The sequence below is a fragment of the Chaetodon trifascialis genome, chromosome 19, assembly GCF_039877785.1.
Source record: "Chaetodon trifascialis isolate fChaTrf1 chromosome 19, fChaTrf1.hap1, whole genome shotgun sequence".
NCBI classification, from domain to species: domain Eukaryota; kingdom Metazoa; phylum Chordata; class Actinopteri; order Chaetodontiformes; family Chaetodontidae; genus Chaetodon; species Chaetodon trifascialis.
This window is the reverse complement of record NC_092074.1, coordinates 7,603,800-7,617,587: the sequence shown is the minus strand read 5'-3', so window position 1 is coordinate 7,617,587 and position 13,788 is coordinate 7,603,800. Positions and strand designations below refer to the sequence as shown.

General features: G+C 41.3%; 1 protein-coding gene across 1 annotated transcript; it reads right to left on the bottom strand.

Annotated features, from left to right (window-relative positions):
* Positions 1-6,639: 6,639 nt before the first annotated feature.
* Positions 6,640-12,628, bottom strand: gtf2a1 (general transcription factor IIA, 1). The gene is made up of 10 exons (XM_070987408.1): positions 12,393-12,628; positions 10,664-10,765; positions 10,185-10,386; positions 9,847-9,911; positions 9,007-9,082; positions 8,773-8,897; positions 8,387-8,491; positions 7,863-8,150; positions 7,408-7,497; positions 6,640-6,771 (listed from the first exon to the last, which is right to left on the bottom strand). The coding sequence occupies exons 1-10, from the start codon at positions 12,420-12,422 to the stop codon at positions 6,664-6,666; spliced, it is 1,191 nt and encodes a 396-aa protein (XP_070843509.1). The 5' UTR covers positions 12,423-12,628; the 3' UTR covers positions 6,640-6,663.
* Between the last annotated feature and the right edge of the window lie 1,160 nt (positions 12,629-13,788).

Genomic DNA, 13,788 nt, shown 5'->3' with positions numbered 1-13,788 from the left:
GAAGATATTTGACCAGACTGCTGGACAGTTTGTTTCTGTATGAAAAAACATTCTCAACTTCATATCACTTTAATGCACTCTCAAAGCACCAGTGAGTTTAAAATGGTTGAAACCTCAATGCTGGAAGGATTTCTTTTTAAGTTGAAAAAAATCTCTTCACCGTGTCCCAGACTTGACTCACAGTGTAAATTCCTAACAAGACATCATTTTCAGTTGAATGTTTTCCACAGCTCCATGTCCATCTCTTCCAATCACCCATTAACAACAACCCAGCATGGACCCTTCAAATACTAAGCACACAGAGCTGGAGCATGATGTGCCTGGCTGCATTTGTGAGGGCCTCCTCCCTTCCACTGCCAGTTAATGTCAACTCACAGTTCATATTTGTTCCACAAGTGTTTGCATGTCAAGGTTGATAAAAATCAAAATCACTGCATGTTTGCGTGAGTGACATGCAAATCATGATGGCCTTGTTTCCTCAAAGCCATCAGGATTATGGCACAAATTATCAGAGAATTGTGGTTTTTGTGCATGTAGGTTCACATCCTAACGAACAGACGAAATGGCTGAATGAACTGATCGAGACTTGCTCTGGATTTATTTTGATATTCTTCATGGAACTGGTTCTCAGGCCTGCCTGATCATTCCTCTCCCGGTATTTCAAATAAACCCATCTCTGAGCCATTCCTCAAATAAGCAGGGCAGGACCCAATGATGCACCTCACTGACACCAGATTAGGTTGCTAAACTCAAATACAGTGGGAAAAGGATCATGAGAAGCACTGACCTGAGAAACAGAGATTTCTGTTGGAGATTTAGAATAGCCTTAGCTGCTCAGAGGAGGTCAAAGTCTTCAAGTATCCATCCAGCTCTTGTTCATGGGAACATATAATCCCTGCATTTATGACGCCATTCCTTACGTTATTCCATGGGATGGTAGGCATGGATGGTCCTCTTGAAGAGTCAAATTCCTCTCTGTCTCAATGAAAACTCTTGAATGACTACTAAACCAAACCCTGAGGTTTAAGTCAGTGAAAACACTTGTCCCTGTGTTGTTCTGAAACAAACTGTTCTTAACAGTAAAAGGACACAAATTTTTTCTACTGTCACTTAGTATGTCACCATGACATACAGCTAACCCATGAACAATCTTCATCCCTGCAGGACAATAAGAATCCCCCTCTGTGTTTTATCTATTTTTGTGCACTTCTGGGCCACTGGCATTTCCCAGGTGGAGTGCATGGCATGCAACCAAAATGACTAAATCAGAATGCCATATTGTTCATTAAATACGCCGGGGAGGAAAACTGGCTAAAGGCCTCTGTTGTCAGATAAAGTATTTCAATTACCTAAGTGTGCCAGCTTTAGTGGTTGCAGTTGGTGAATGGGGCTAATTACTTGTGCACTGATCCTTGCAAATGACTGTTATTGCTACTTTGCTATTTTTTTTTAAGAATTTCTATGAGTTTCCAAAAGATGCTTGGGCTCTAAGCCACTGAGCAGCCCAATATTTGAACCATTCTCTTTTGCCAAAGATGATTAGTCACCTCTTCTTATTCGCAAATAACCTTTCACCTATCAGCAGAGGTGTCAACTCAAATCACACAGTTTGGACACAAGTCAGACTGAAGATTTGAATCAGATAGATTACTTTATCAGGGGTACACTTAAAATAAAAGACTTCATACGACTTCATACAACACGTCATCTGATCATGTCTAAAGGCAAAAGTGTAAGCTGTTCTGAATGACCATAAACAACTAACTCCTAGGTTTCAGCAACAAGACTTCATTTGGCCAGCCTGAGCTCCACCCACGCTCTACCTCTTTGCCCATTTTTGGACAAGCTGGGAGTTTGGTGGAGTTAGACACTGCCAAGATGGTGACGTCCGGAGCTTCTCTCACTGAACTTCACAATGATTCCTCAGGAACTTGTGGGTGACATCACAGAGACTATGTTCAGATTCCAGTGTCAATGGAGGAAATGTTTGTTTGGTAGTTCACACCAGAAGACTCCATAGCCAAGAGTTAAGATTTAGTTGTGACTTGTAAAACAACTTTCTCCCGCCTCTGCCTATCGGATTCTACATTCATAATGGGACACTGCAAAAGGCATGAGACAATGGAGGAAAACCAGGAAAGGAGGAATCTCCATTAGAAATGGATAGAGGCTCTTTGTCCCAAAGAACTTCACATTTTCTGAGACTATGGTAAACTCAACACGCCACAGCCAACAGGCTTGGCTATGACATTTCACTGAAGCCTACAAACTCTATTTTGCCATGCAGCTGATTGGCAGTCACCGTCAGTTAGCTGTTAAGCAGAGAAAGCTATAGAGTCTAAGCTAGACATCTCCGGGGCCTCATTATAAGCCTCATTCGCCAGCAGCTCAGACTCTTATGTCTGAGTGCCCAGGAGTAGCAACAGGGCCCACTTCATCAGAAGCAGCCAGGGATACATTCTTCCTCTACTAGGTCTGTTCAGGGCTGAATAAGTCTTTGTGACGCGTGATATATTGTAGAAGTGACAGCCTGCCTCAAATCCAGTTACAATCAAGGGCAAAAATCTCCATGTAGTTTCTGATTCAGCTTTAATCCCAAGCAGCACCACACCTTTATCTCATAATTACCCACAAGGAAATACACAAGGATTATATCAGTTTGGCTAGGATTTAGAAGAAAGGCAGGGAGAACGCCCATGCTGTGCTTACCCTGACAGCCATCCAGATGCTGGATTATACAGCTAGAAAAGCAGAATTGAAGACAGGCTGGGGCAGATTCTAGGTCTCACGTTCATATTGCATCAGATGTAGTAAGGAAGTGATTCCCAATTCCACCTCCCTGTTGCCCAGGGGTTACTTTTGCCTCAACAGTTAAAAATTGAGATTCAATTAAAGAATATACACCTATATTGAGAAGCATATAGATCCATATTGAGTCAGTTATAACAGTTGGAGTATGTGTTACAATTGAGCATGTGAAAACTAGTGAGCGAGCAGAAAAGTCAGTTAGCTAACTTAAAATTAACCAAAAAAAACAGGGACAAAAAAGTTTTAATAAAAACCTACAAGTAATGGATAAACTTAAAATCCAATTAAAAAATATTATATAGCTCTAATAAATTGTAATAAGCTGTAATAAAGCTAAAAATTAATGGATAATGAAATGGTAAGCTTTGTAAACAGTTGCAATAGTTAACAAAACACGATGGATAGTTAGGGAATGAGAATGGTGTTAGCATTCCAAGGCAGTGCCGCCATTTATGGAGAATAGCGCACCAGCTGTTGTTATCTGTCATTGTCACTGGCCATTTGTCATCTATCAATTGTTCATCATCAGAAATGTATAGTAGATGTCAGAGTAATAGTATATACAAAAGACAAGTGCCCATAAAAAGAGAAGCTCTCAGCAGTGGCAAAGGGGTGATATATTACAAAACAAGGGTTAGCTAATGTTATGCTAACTGAATGTTAACAAAACGTTGGCTAATCATAAATAATTAATCTACCAGTATCTAGGAAAATGAAACGTTAGCCTACCTTTGTGTCTGACTGTATGCTGCAACATTTCATGTCTTCAACCTTATTCACTGTGTTTTGCATTAGTTCAGCAGTTCTTATTGTTTTAGATAAGGTTACAGTATACCAAGAAGTAAAGTGCAAAAATGTTAAAGCTGCAGTTACACTTTTGCTCCCTCTGTCCTGAAGTCCTGCATGACACAGCTTCTCAGCATGATTTATTTTTGGGGGGCTGTTATAGCCCACATGTTTAAATTTAACTGAGTTACACCCAGTTGAGACTACCTAGCTAACAGAAACAGGTCCGCTAGCCAGGTGGTGAGAAATGGACATTTTGCTGTCTATGAATTCACATTCCCATTCCCTATAGCTGAAACAGTTAGCTATTAGTAAAGTGGTTTAAACTTCTTAAAATAATGGGTAACATTAACAGATAGTAATAATGATAACCGATGAATGGTTTAAATTGCTGAAAGTCACAGATAATTTGTTACAATAGTTAGCTAAATGTATAAAATGGATGTTTGGCATTGTTAAAAGTAAGGCATAAATGCTGAAATAGCTAAAGAGGGGAAAAGAATGGTCAAGAATCAACTGTGTTAACAGTCAGATAAAAACAGTTTGTAAAAAATTGCAATATAGCTAAAACTAATAGATAATGAAGTCATTAGCTAAAGGCAAAATGGTTGAAATTGCAAAAAGTAATGTCCACTTTAATGTGAACAGTGTTAAACAGCATCCACTTTTAAAATCAGTTTAATTTACCATATTCTAAACACAGTAGGTAGTGTTACTAAAGGGTTACTTGACTTCATCTGATCAGGCTGTAGAGTTAACTCTGACAGAAAACGTTCTGACCCATTGTAGTAAGATAGTATAGCAAGTGCCTGAAAACTATTTGACCAGAATAAAAAAGTTGACAGTGACAATGATTTACTCATCAGTCAATTCAAATTAGGGCTAAACAAAATTACTGCCACATTTTTTCCCTTCTTTTTTAATGCATTCAAAGCACAACCTTCTGAGTTTTGTTCCAAACTTGATTTAATTAAAAAAAATTAAATGAAAATAATAAGAATACAAGTCCTCAATCATCTGAACAGTCGCTAGAACACACACGACAAAACAATTTGAAAGCAGTGAATACATTTTTAATAGACATCCTTTTCATAAGCTCATCTATCACGGAAAATGAAATAAAATTCAAAAGGCACACGCAACATTCAACAATCAGGAGATGAACAGAAAATGATTAAGCAATTATGAGTGGGATTGATTTTGGTGAATAATAACCATGGAGAGCTACTGAACACTGACCCAAAAGCTGACCCAGGATTTCCCGTGATTTTTTTTCTTTAAAGAGTGGATAATAGATAGAATTACTTTCTAGTCAGTGGGGAAAAAAAATGAAATAAAACAATTTTGTTTCAGTTAGATCATGTATTTCTAAATGTATAACATTATTTTTTTGTTCACTAATTGTTTCCATCAGTCACCTTATCAGTGCCTCCTCGGTGTTAATGGGGCTTCTTTTAAAAATGCACTACTCTACAGAGCCAACCATCAACCAAATCGACACAACAGTCAAAAAACACATACTTTATTTGAAATTGCTGCAACAGGGGCACTAAAAACAAACTGCAGAGACACACACGGGCCCCCGAGTTCAACTCACTTCGATAGAAAATATTCTCATTTAAAAGTCATGGATAAAATGAAAGCACAGGAGAACATATGGTGGACGAAATGGTTTGGAACACAGCCTCACGTAACTTTGTCCAGCCAACAGAAAAAAAGGAACACTTATTAGATTATAAGAGCACAGTTTGGTGCGGCTTTCCAACCTTTGAAAATCTAGAACATTTCATGAACTTTCAGGAATAAATAAATGTAAAAAAAAAAAAAGAAAAGAAAAAAAGAAAAGAAAGACACCATCCTGCCCCACCAAAAAAAATGTCTAATTTTCTATTTTACTGTTTCAACTGTGACGTTTTGAGACTGAGATGTGCAAGAAAAAAAAACGAATACATTTCCAGAGAGAAGCAGTGAAAACACACACATCAGTCAACATAAACACACGTGAGCACTCACCACATGACTGCAGTCGCACTCGCTCACACACACGCTCACACACACACAGAGCACGCTGTGGCTGTTGATTAACTCGACTGATTTCACGACACTTTGATAAACTGACAGTGCAAATTTTCAGACGGCTGCAGAGAACTAAAACAAGAGCAAAGGAGACACACTGACAGGACAAGCTTTCAGACGTTTTCTACAATTCTGAAATGAATTCAGGGTTGGATCTGCTCTTTCTTTTTTTTTGTGAAGTTTTGGGATAAAGATGGAATGAAGCTCCAGAGAAGCCAATGAGGAAAATAATATTTTTTGGACTGAGCACTGCTTAGAAGAAAAAAAAAAAACAACTATCAGTTATTTTAGGATTCCTGTACTTTGACTTTCTTTGTCTTAACCCTTCATTTAAAAAAATGCTTAAAACAATAACAGGTTGTTTACTACATAAAACACTCTGGAGCACCATTTTCATAAACATGAAGTGAAACAGAACTATGATCCAAGGAAGAAAAAAAAAATCGAAGCAAAAAGGTGATTCTGGCCGTTCTAAAGGCAGCAATCCTGACTGGTGGCACTAAGTTTGGACTTAAATGTAGACACGAGTCAATCCAGTCAACCGACTACAGTGCATCATGACGGTGTTTCTCATCTATGGGGATTATTATGAATGACCTCTGACCTCCTGTGGCAGGACAGGTCAGGTCACCATGGTCCACTACACCTGTACGATGTGAAATGCTTACTTTCCAATGTGTGTGAATTCTGTCAGGAAAACAGAAGAGAAGCCTGGAAGAAGCAAAAAAGATAAAGAACACTCTGTTCACAGGCTTTCCCTTCTCCTGTAGGTTTCTCATCCCGCAAGGCTAGTCGAGTGTTTTTTGACGACACCCAGTTTTTACGGTACCTCACAGTCCTTTGGGTTTGTCAGAGTTCTCAAAGACTCAGAAGAAGTTTCCTGAAATGAATCCAGCCACAGGATATGGAAGGATATTGAAGTGTCTGTTAACTGGATAGAAGGAGTTAGAGAGTTCCTGCTCCTGTTGCTTTGTCTGTTTTTTTTTTTCTACTTCACCATTCGGCATCCCCAATGGCTTTGGAGAAGACATAGTCTCTCCCATTCAGATTCATGATCCCGTCCTTCAGGTGGAATTTCCATTTGTTCTTACTTCTGTGAATCTGGGGAGTGAAGAGAAGGAAATGAATGTTGTGGGCGTCAAGGACAGATGGACACTGTTTCATCTTACAGCAGACGTGGTCTCTAATGTCTTTAACCAATGCAACACTGCAGGGTTCGCCAACAGTTCTTTCTAAGGACTGAATTAGCATAAAGTAGGGCTGTCATACACTTGGGGCTGTATGATACTGCCGATCAAACACGGCACTCAAGGCACAAACAGCACTAATATCCAATAAAAACGGCTCCCACACACTGAAGGACCAGAAAAGGCTTCTTTAATATTTCACTTCATGACAGCATTTTTCTTTTCAAAGCTGACATGAAACAATTTAAGAGGTACTTTTATAATGGAAATGTATGGTGTAGGGAAAATATAAAGTTAACTGTTATGCTGCAGCTTTTGTATAAAGTGTCTAAAAAAGCAGCTTTTTGATCACTGAATAACAAAAATATGTTGGCCAATATTTGACTCCTGAAGGTGTATGTGAGCACCACACCTGTGTGCAACAGACTGGTGAGCTGAAATAAAAAAAAAAAAAACAACCTTCATATATAAGAGATACAAGATCTAAGATAATTAGAAATTTGGTACTTGACCATTTGTCCATGCAGGCTGATTTCAGATCACTTCTTACCTTGTCATACTGGCACACCACTACATTCTCTGTATCAAACAGCTCCTGGTCCTCCTCATCACTGACATCATCCCCACTGTTCAGTGGCTCCTGAAGACGGGTTAGACAATATTAAACATTTCAAATGTTGTGCAAAAGCCTCTGAAAGAGAATTCCTGGTCCATAAAACATTAAAACACACAGACTGGCTGACTGCGAGTTAAGTGTCCCATTGCTTCTGTTGCAGGAGAAATGCACCATTTAATGATCCGTATTTATTATCTGGGGAAAAGATGTCATTATACAGTAACATCTTTTTTCCTTAACAAGAGGAAAACACATATTGCTTTTTGGCCAGTTAGACTTTTTCAAACACTGATCCACTGAGCAACAACACCCAAAGCTGCAGGACAGCCACCAGTAAACAAAGGCCTTTGTTCTGTCTGTCTCACTTCAGATTTCAGTTTTGTGCCCACCTCTTCCACCTGTCCATCCTCTCCCCCATCCTTGTCCTTCTCCTCCTCATCGTCTTCATCATACTCCTCCTCCTCATCCTCGTCCTCTTCTGACGAGGTGTCTCCGGTGCCGTCCACCTGCAGCATCATGGGAGGCTGCTGGGCCTGAGGCTGGGGTTGAGCCTGGGGCTGGGCTTGCTGCTGGGCCTGGGTCTGTGGTGCAGCTGCACCCTGGGCCTGCTGGACCTGCTGGACCTGAGCTGCTGCTGCCTGACCAGGCTGCGGCGCCATCGCAGCTGCCTGCATCACCTAATGTGAAGAAGGCCCCAGAAGACAAAACCGACATTGTCAGGTCATTAGTCTAATTAGTTAGTGTTGAAAGAACAGCATAAATATATGCCTATGGGATTTAACAATGTACTTCAGTTCAAAATAGACACAAATGTTCATCAATAATATGACAAAACAAAACAAAAAAAAGCAGGAAATTTGATAGAAAACAAAATGATGTATTGAAGTGTAGAGCAAACTGAGGAGGTGCTGACCTGTGTACTGCCTTGGACTTTGTTTCCTGAAGCTAACACAATTTGCTGCGGCTGGATGATGACTCCTGTTTGCTGGGGCAGGCCTCCCTGCAGAGGAGCCAGGACCTGCACAGACGGTAAACAGGAAGAACCCACGTTTTTACAAAAGCTCAAACATAAATATCGGTGAATTGACACGATGTAATTTACAAGCAGTTTCTGAAAAACAGAGAAAACGGTTGTCTGACTCATCACACAGTGCTATACTTTAACTGCATCCTACTGTTGCTGGTTCAAAGGGGGACGTCACTGACATAAAGGCCACGGATAATATTTCTTGGGAGAAAGGGTGAGGGTTGAGTGGTCACATCTTCTCCTGATTCCCCAAAATAACTCTGCCTTTGTACCTGTTGTATGACCGGTGCCTGCACGCCGCCAGGCTGCATCTGCTGCTGCAAGAGGATCTGCTGCTGCGGCTGCTGGATGATGTACTGGGCCCCATTGGGAGCACGGACCACCTGCAGGATCTGACCTGAGAGACCACAAAACGGAAGAGATGTGAGGGCTTCATTTGTCAAATTTAAAATCTGTGATTATTCTCCTCAATCTGGCGCACAGATAAACCTGTGTGAGTGTTTTACCTTGGCTGGTGATGAGCTGTTGGTACGGGGTGACCCCTGTGGGCAAAGCAAGGGTTGCTGCGGTAGCTGCTGCACTCTAGAGGAGAAGAGGAGAACACACATATAACGAGCGCCTGACAGGAGGAAGTGATGCACACACTCGACTGCACACACGTAAGTCCACAGGCAAAAGCCCTAAAGCTGGGTTTTAAGGTTCAGGAATGTGGAAAACAAGACTGTTAAAGTTTTAAGGTTGTCAAGATGTAAATGCTCTACATGGGTATTAAAAAACACGCATACACACTCACACAGGTATATCTGCCACTGGCATTAAGCACATTTCTCTGGAGAGGCTGTAATAAATTTAAGAAATACAGCACAACATCTTGACGATTAAAGTGCTAATATTCTTATTCCCTTGGCTGTCGTGATAAAAGCAGCCTTTAATCGTTTGCATTCGTTCATTTTATCTGCCAGGTTTGACAGTGAATGGTGAGAAATTTGCAAGCAAAGCGTAAAAATCTCGAGAGAAGGGTTTTTTCTTTTAAAACAATACAGATGCAAGCCTCGACATTAGCAGACGGCTGGCTCAACAGAACGGTATTGGTGAGAACAGGAAGTACAAAAGGAAGTGAAGTGTTGATGCTCCATTGTATACAATTTAAACCGATAAAGGAAAAGGTGTCGTGTGTGAGACACAACAGGAGCACGTAAATGTGTTCACATATGGTGGTCATGTGGGGAACAGCAGAACACATCAAATCAGATACAGTTATGCATACACTACCAACGTGCATTGCATCTGTTTTTCTTTGAGCATCACACACCAAACTTTTCGTTAAATGCACGTTATCTACTTACCATCCCTGTTGCACTCATGTGCTGTAGAATCTTGGAATCCTGAACAATGACTTGCTGCTGGGGAGCTGTGGAGGGAGACACGTTTCAGTGGCGCCATAATGTGGCCCGAAAACTACTAATAATACCATTAAATGAAATGAAATGGAAAAAAGTACATCTGTGAACACTGATTTGGTCAAGTCATTTACTCTACTGCTGGCTCTTAAAGTCTAATCTGCTAGTTATGCATAATAAGAAGCAATCCCTTTAATAGAGGAGTTTTCCGTTACCCTTACTTTCAGTGGGAAAAGAATTCGTGACTTGTTGAAATGGACATTGTGCATGCAGCGCTGACAAACCTTGCTGCTGCTGGGGAGGCAGGATGACTTGCTGGGCCTGTGCAGGCTGGGTCACCTGCTGGACTTGTTGGACCTGCTGAACCTGCTGCTGCTGCTGTTGTTGTTGCTGCTGCTGTTGCTGTTGAGCGGCCTGCAGGGCTGCCTGCTCCTCAGTATGGAAGCCCTCCACTGCCTTGGACTGCAACAGCTTGTTTTCCCATAGCTGAAGCATCGGATAGAAGAGAGAGAGGCACTACTTATCAAGTGTGAAGCAAGGTCCCTCCGATTTTAATAACATTTGGCGATGTAGCAGACAGTAAATGCATCCAGACCACTCTCATGCATTACTGTATGAGGGAAAATTGTCAAATGAGGATCTGGCATTTGGGAAATCCTAATAAAAAGCCTGACACCAGCTCGTCCGTCCACTACAGTGACCTCAAGTTTCATTTCCTCCTGCAGTGGTTGTGCACAGGAAACACGGTGCAGGGGACAGTTACCGTTTTCAGCTCCTGAAGCACTTGCTCATCCACCCCCTCGTCCAGGAACAGCTCTCGCACCTCGTTGATCACATCCTCAATCACAGACTTATATAGTTTAGGCTATAAGGATGCAAGCACAAAAAGGGGAGAGAAAACACAATCTCATTGTCTGCTCTTACATTTCAGAGGAAAAGAAATGATGCTGAGTGGTATTCAGAAATATGTCTCACAGCTGACCTCTCAGCATGTACTACTGATGCCGCAATACACTCCACTTTGCCAAATAAGCATATATTAGTTTAATATGGTCATATCTGGTGTACAGCTCTTGTGTAATCATAGCCAGCTCAACTCTGAAGCTGGTCCTTGCTAAATGACGCCTGGGATTGATCACCTATGCACGACACTGCGTCGTTTGTTACGCTAATCCATCACAGAGGTCTGTACGTTCGTCTGTCACGACCTACGAGGTAAACCGTGGATCCTTCGGGACACCGCGGCGTGCATGGCACACACCAGCAACGACCGCACACCGCTTAAAAGGTCTACACCGACACAGCGGAACAAGAAAGCGGCACAACAACAAAAAGACAAGGAGGCCACCGCACCGCACCGCGCCGCATTGTCCCCAATGTCCGCAGCGCGGACAGCGGCCTCTCCTTCCCTCCCCCTCGGCCTGTCTGCTCCACTATTTAAAGCTCAGTCTGGTGTTTATATGTAGAGCCGGTGACGTAGCGTCGAGTAGCACCTTCCCATCCCGGGCAGTCTATATTAGAGAGCCAATATGGCTGTATAAAACCAGGCAGCAGAAAAGAGGAGGGCCAGAAGCGGAGCGAGGGGAGACGTGGAAGCCATTTTACGGAGCGGCAAACTGCGCGCTCGACAAGCCCCGTAGATTGAACGTTATGTGGCGGAATGTGAAGGTTGTTTTCGGCTTAATATCGAATCAGTACTCAGCTTTGACTCGGTAATGTGGCCTTGGAGCGGGGCTAAATTGTCATGAGATGGGTAAAAGTGGTGGTTTGGGACGTCTGTCGTGCCTTCTGCTCGTGGAATGGTGGACAATGATGACTGAGCGTTGACGACTTTCAGCTAAAAAGACTTTTAATTCGTCCAAAATCCCCCCCAAAACTCGTCAATTCATTCGCAGTGGACAATGGCTATGTGCTTTGCGTACATCTCCAATTTATAAACTATGTGAAATGGGCAACGTAGCTTATATAAAACGTTACCATTTGTCCATTTATAACCGACTCAACACAGACAATGTCTTCACCGTGAATTAAAATAACAGCAAAAGCATCAAATACAGATTATTCAAACCTTAAACGAGTTTATCCACAGACAAAATGTCAGAAGCCTCCGAGATACGAACATGAACAAACTGATGAAAGCTTCACACTGACTAACAGCCCATAAGTTACAACTTTAAAGCGGCATTTTTGTCACCAGCCCTCAAATTAAACACCATTTTCATGTATTTTCTTTTCTTTTTTTATCGAAACGCAGCTCCTCTACCAGATGGTGTTCTCTAAACGAACAATCTAGGTTAGTTTCGAAAACTGATTAAAATGGCCGATTGACTGAACTTAAGTATTCATTTTATTTGATGAAACAGTGAAGTGTTTGTTAAAGCAGATTCATTTTACTGAAATATTTTTTAAAAATCAGCTCTTCGACAGCTTTCCATTAAGGATATCTTTACCCCCATTTTTCCCGCTGACAGTCCTTAGAGATTGATCCTTACCACTGGGTTAGGGTTAGCCGAGCTCGCCATTATACGCGTAGTGTAAAAACCACACGGAATTAGGCGAGAAATAGAGCCAAAAATTACGAAAAACGACTTAAAACAACTGGGAACGATATCTTAAAACAGCCGGCATCACTTTTGTAAATAAAACACAGTTTTAACGGTCTTATTTACAATCCCGGGCTGCGACTCCCCAGCCGTCCTCCTTCCGTCGTTGTCCTGCTTTATATACTGAGCGATGGAGCTGCGAGTGCGCGAGACATAGGGCAGGGTCAAATCGCACATCGCGCGAGATTCCGCGCTTACTATGACGACCAATCAGCGCAGCTGCTTTGGGAAATGTAGTTTAAACGTTGTAAGCGGAAAATTAATGCGCACTGATCGCATCAGTGTTATAATGCTCAGTGATCTTGTTTATTGAATTAGGCCAGCTGTAACTATGACGACCCACATATGGAATTAACCACAACTTTCACCGCCATTTGCACACACTAGTCGATAACTGTAGACAACATTGGCTAACAATGACATGTGGAGAAGTCGATAACGAATTTGCAGAACAAGTAAACAAGTAGAAACCCCAAAGGAAACCTTGGATTTCAGCTCAGATTTTATCACTTAGTATTCAGTCATAAAAGCCAGATGTGTGCAACCTGCTGCAAAATATGACGAGAGAGCATAAAGTGGACACTGTAATACCATTCTGAAATCCGAGTCCGTTGTATGTGTTTGTTCATTGGCCATTTGTCTAAGTGGTCAGAATTCACATGAAATAGGCTAAGCTATATTAAAAATATGACAGATCCAACTTTATGTGGTCTAATAGCCTACTTCAAGGAAAAGATCCTTATTCAAACTCAGCCTCCATACTTTCCACAATTGCTTCTTTTTTTTTTTTTAGCACCAAAGTTAAACTTATATATATATATATATATATATATATACCTACTCTGGATTTTTTCAAATGAGCCCCAATTTCTAGAGTTTAAACTTTTACTTATTATCTGGGCTTCCATACAGTCATAATGTCAGTGATCAAACTTGAAAACTTAGACCAGCCATTGTTACTCAACAGTGCTGACAAGTGATGAAGAAACAAAGATCATTTCATCAGGTAATCTTAAAGTTCTTGCACTTTACTGAAGATTTCCGTTAATATATACTCCTACTCCACTACATTGGAATATTGTATTTCTTATCAAACAACATTATGCTTTTGCACTGATTGTCTTGATGGGTCCATCTGTTATGAAAAGTTTATTTTCAACCATTGAGAGGCTGTGATAGCTGCATGCCTGGTCTGATTTTGATTCAGCTTGGAGAGCTAAAGCATCTTAAGATGCAAGATGGAAATGATGGAGTTGCCATGGACACACATCAACTGTTACTCAAT

Bases quoted from the DNA above. Each gene is read 5' to 3' on its own strand.
- gtf2a1 (XM_070987408.1), bottom strand. From the start codon at position 12,422: ATGGCGAGCTCGGCTAACCCTAACCCAGTG. The intron at 8,898-9,006 runs GTAAAACACTCA...GTGGTCTCTCAG, and splicing joins ACAGCTCATCACCAGCCAAG to GTCAGATCCTGCAGGTGGTC. The intron at 8,492-8,772 runs GTACAAAGGCAG...CCGTCTGTGCAG, and splicing joins AGGCACCGGTCATACAACAG to GTCCTGGCTCCTCTGCAGGG.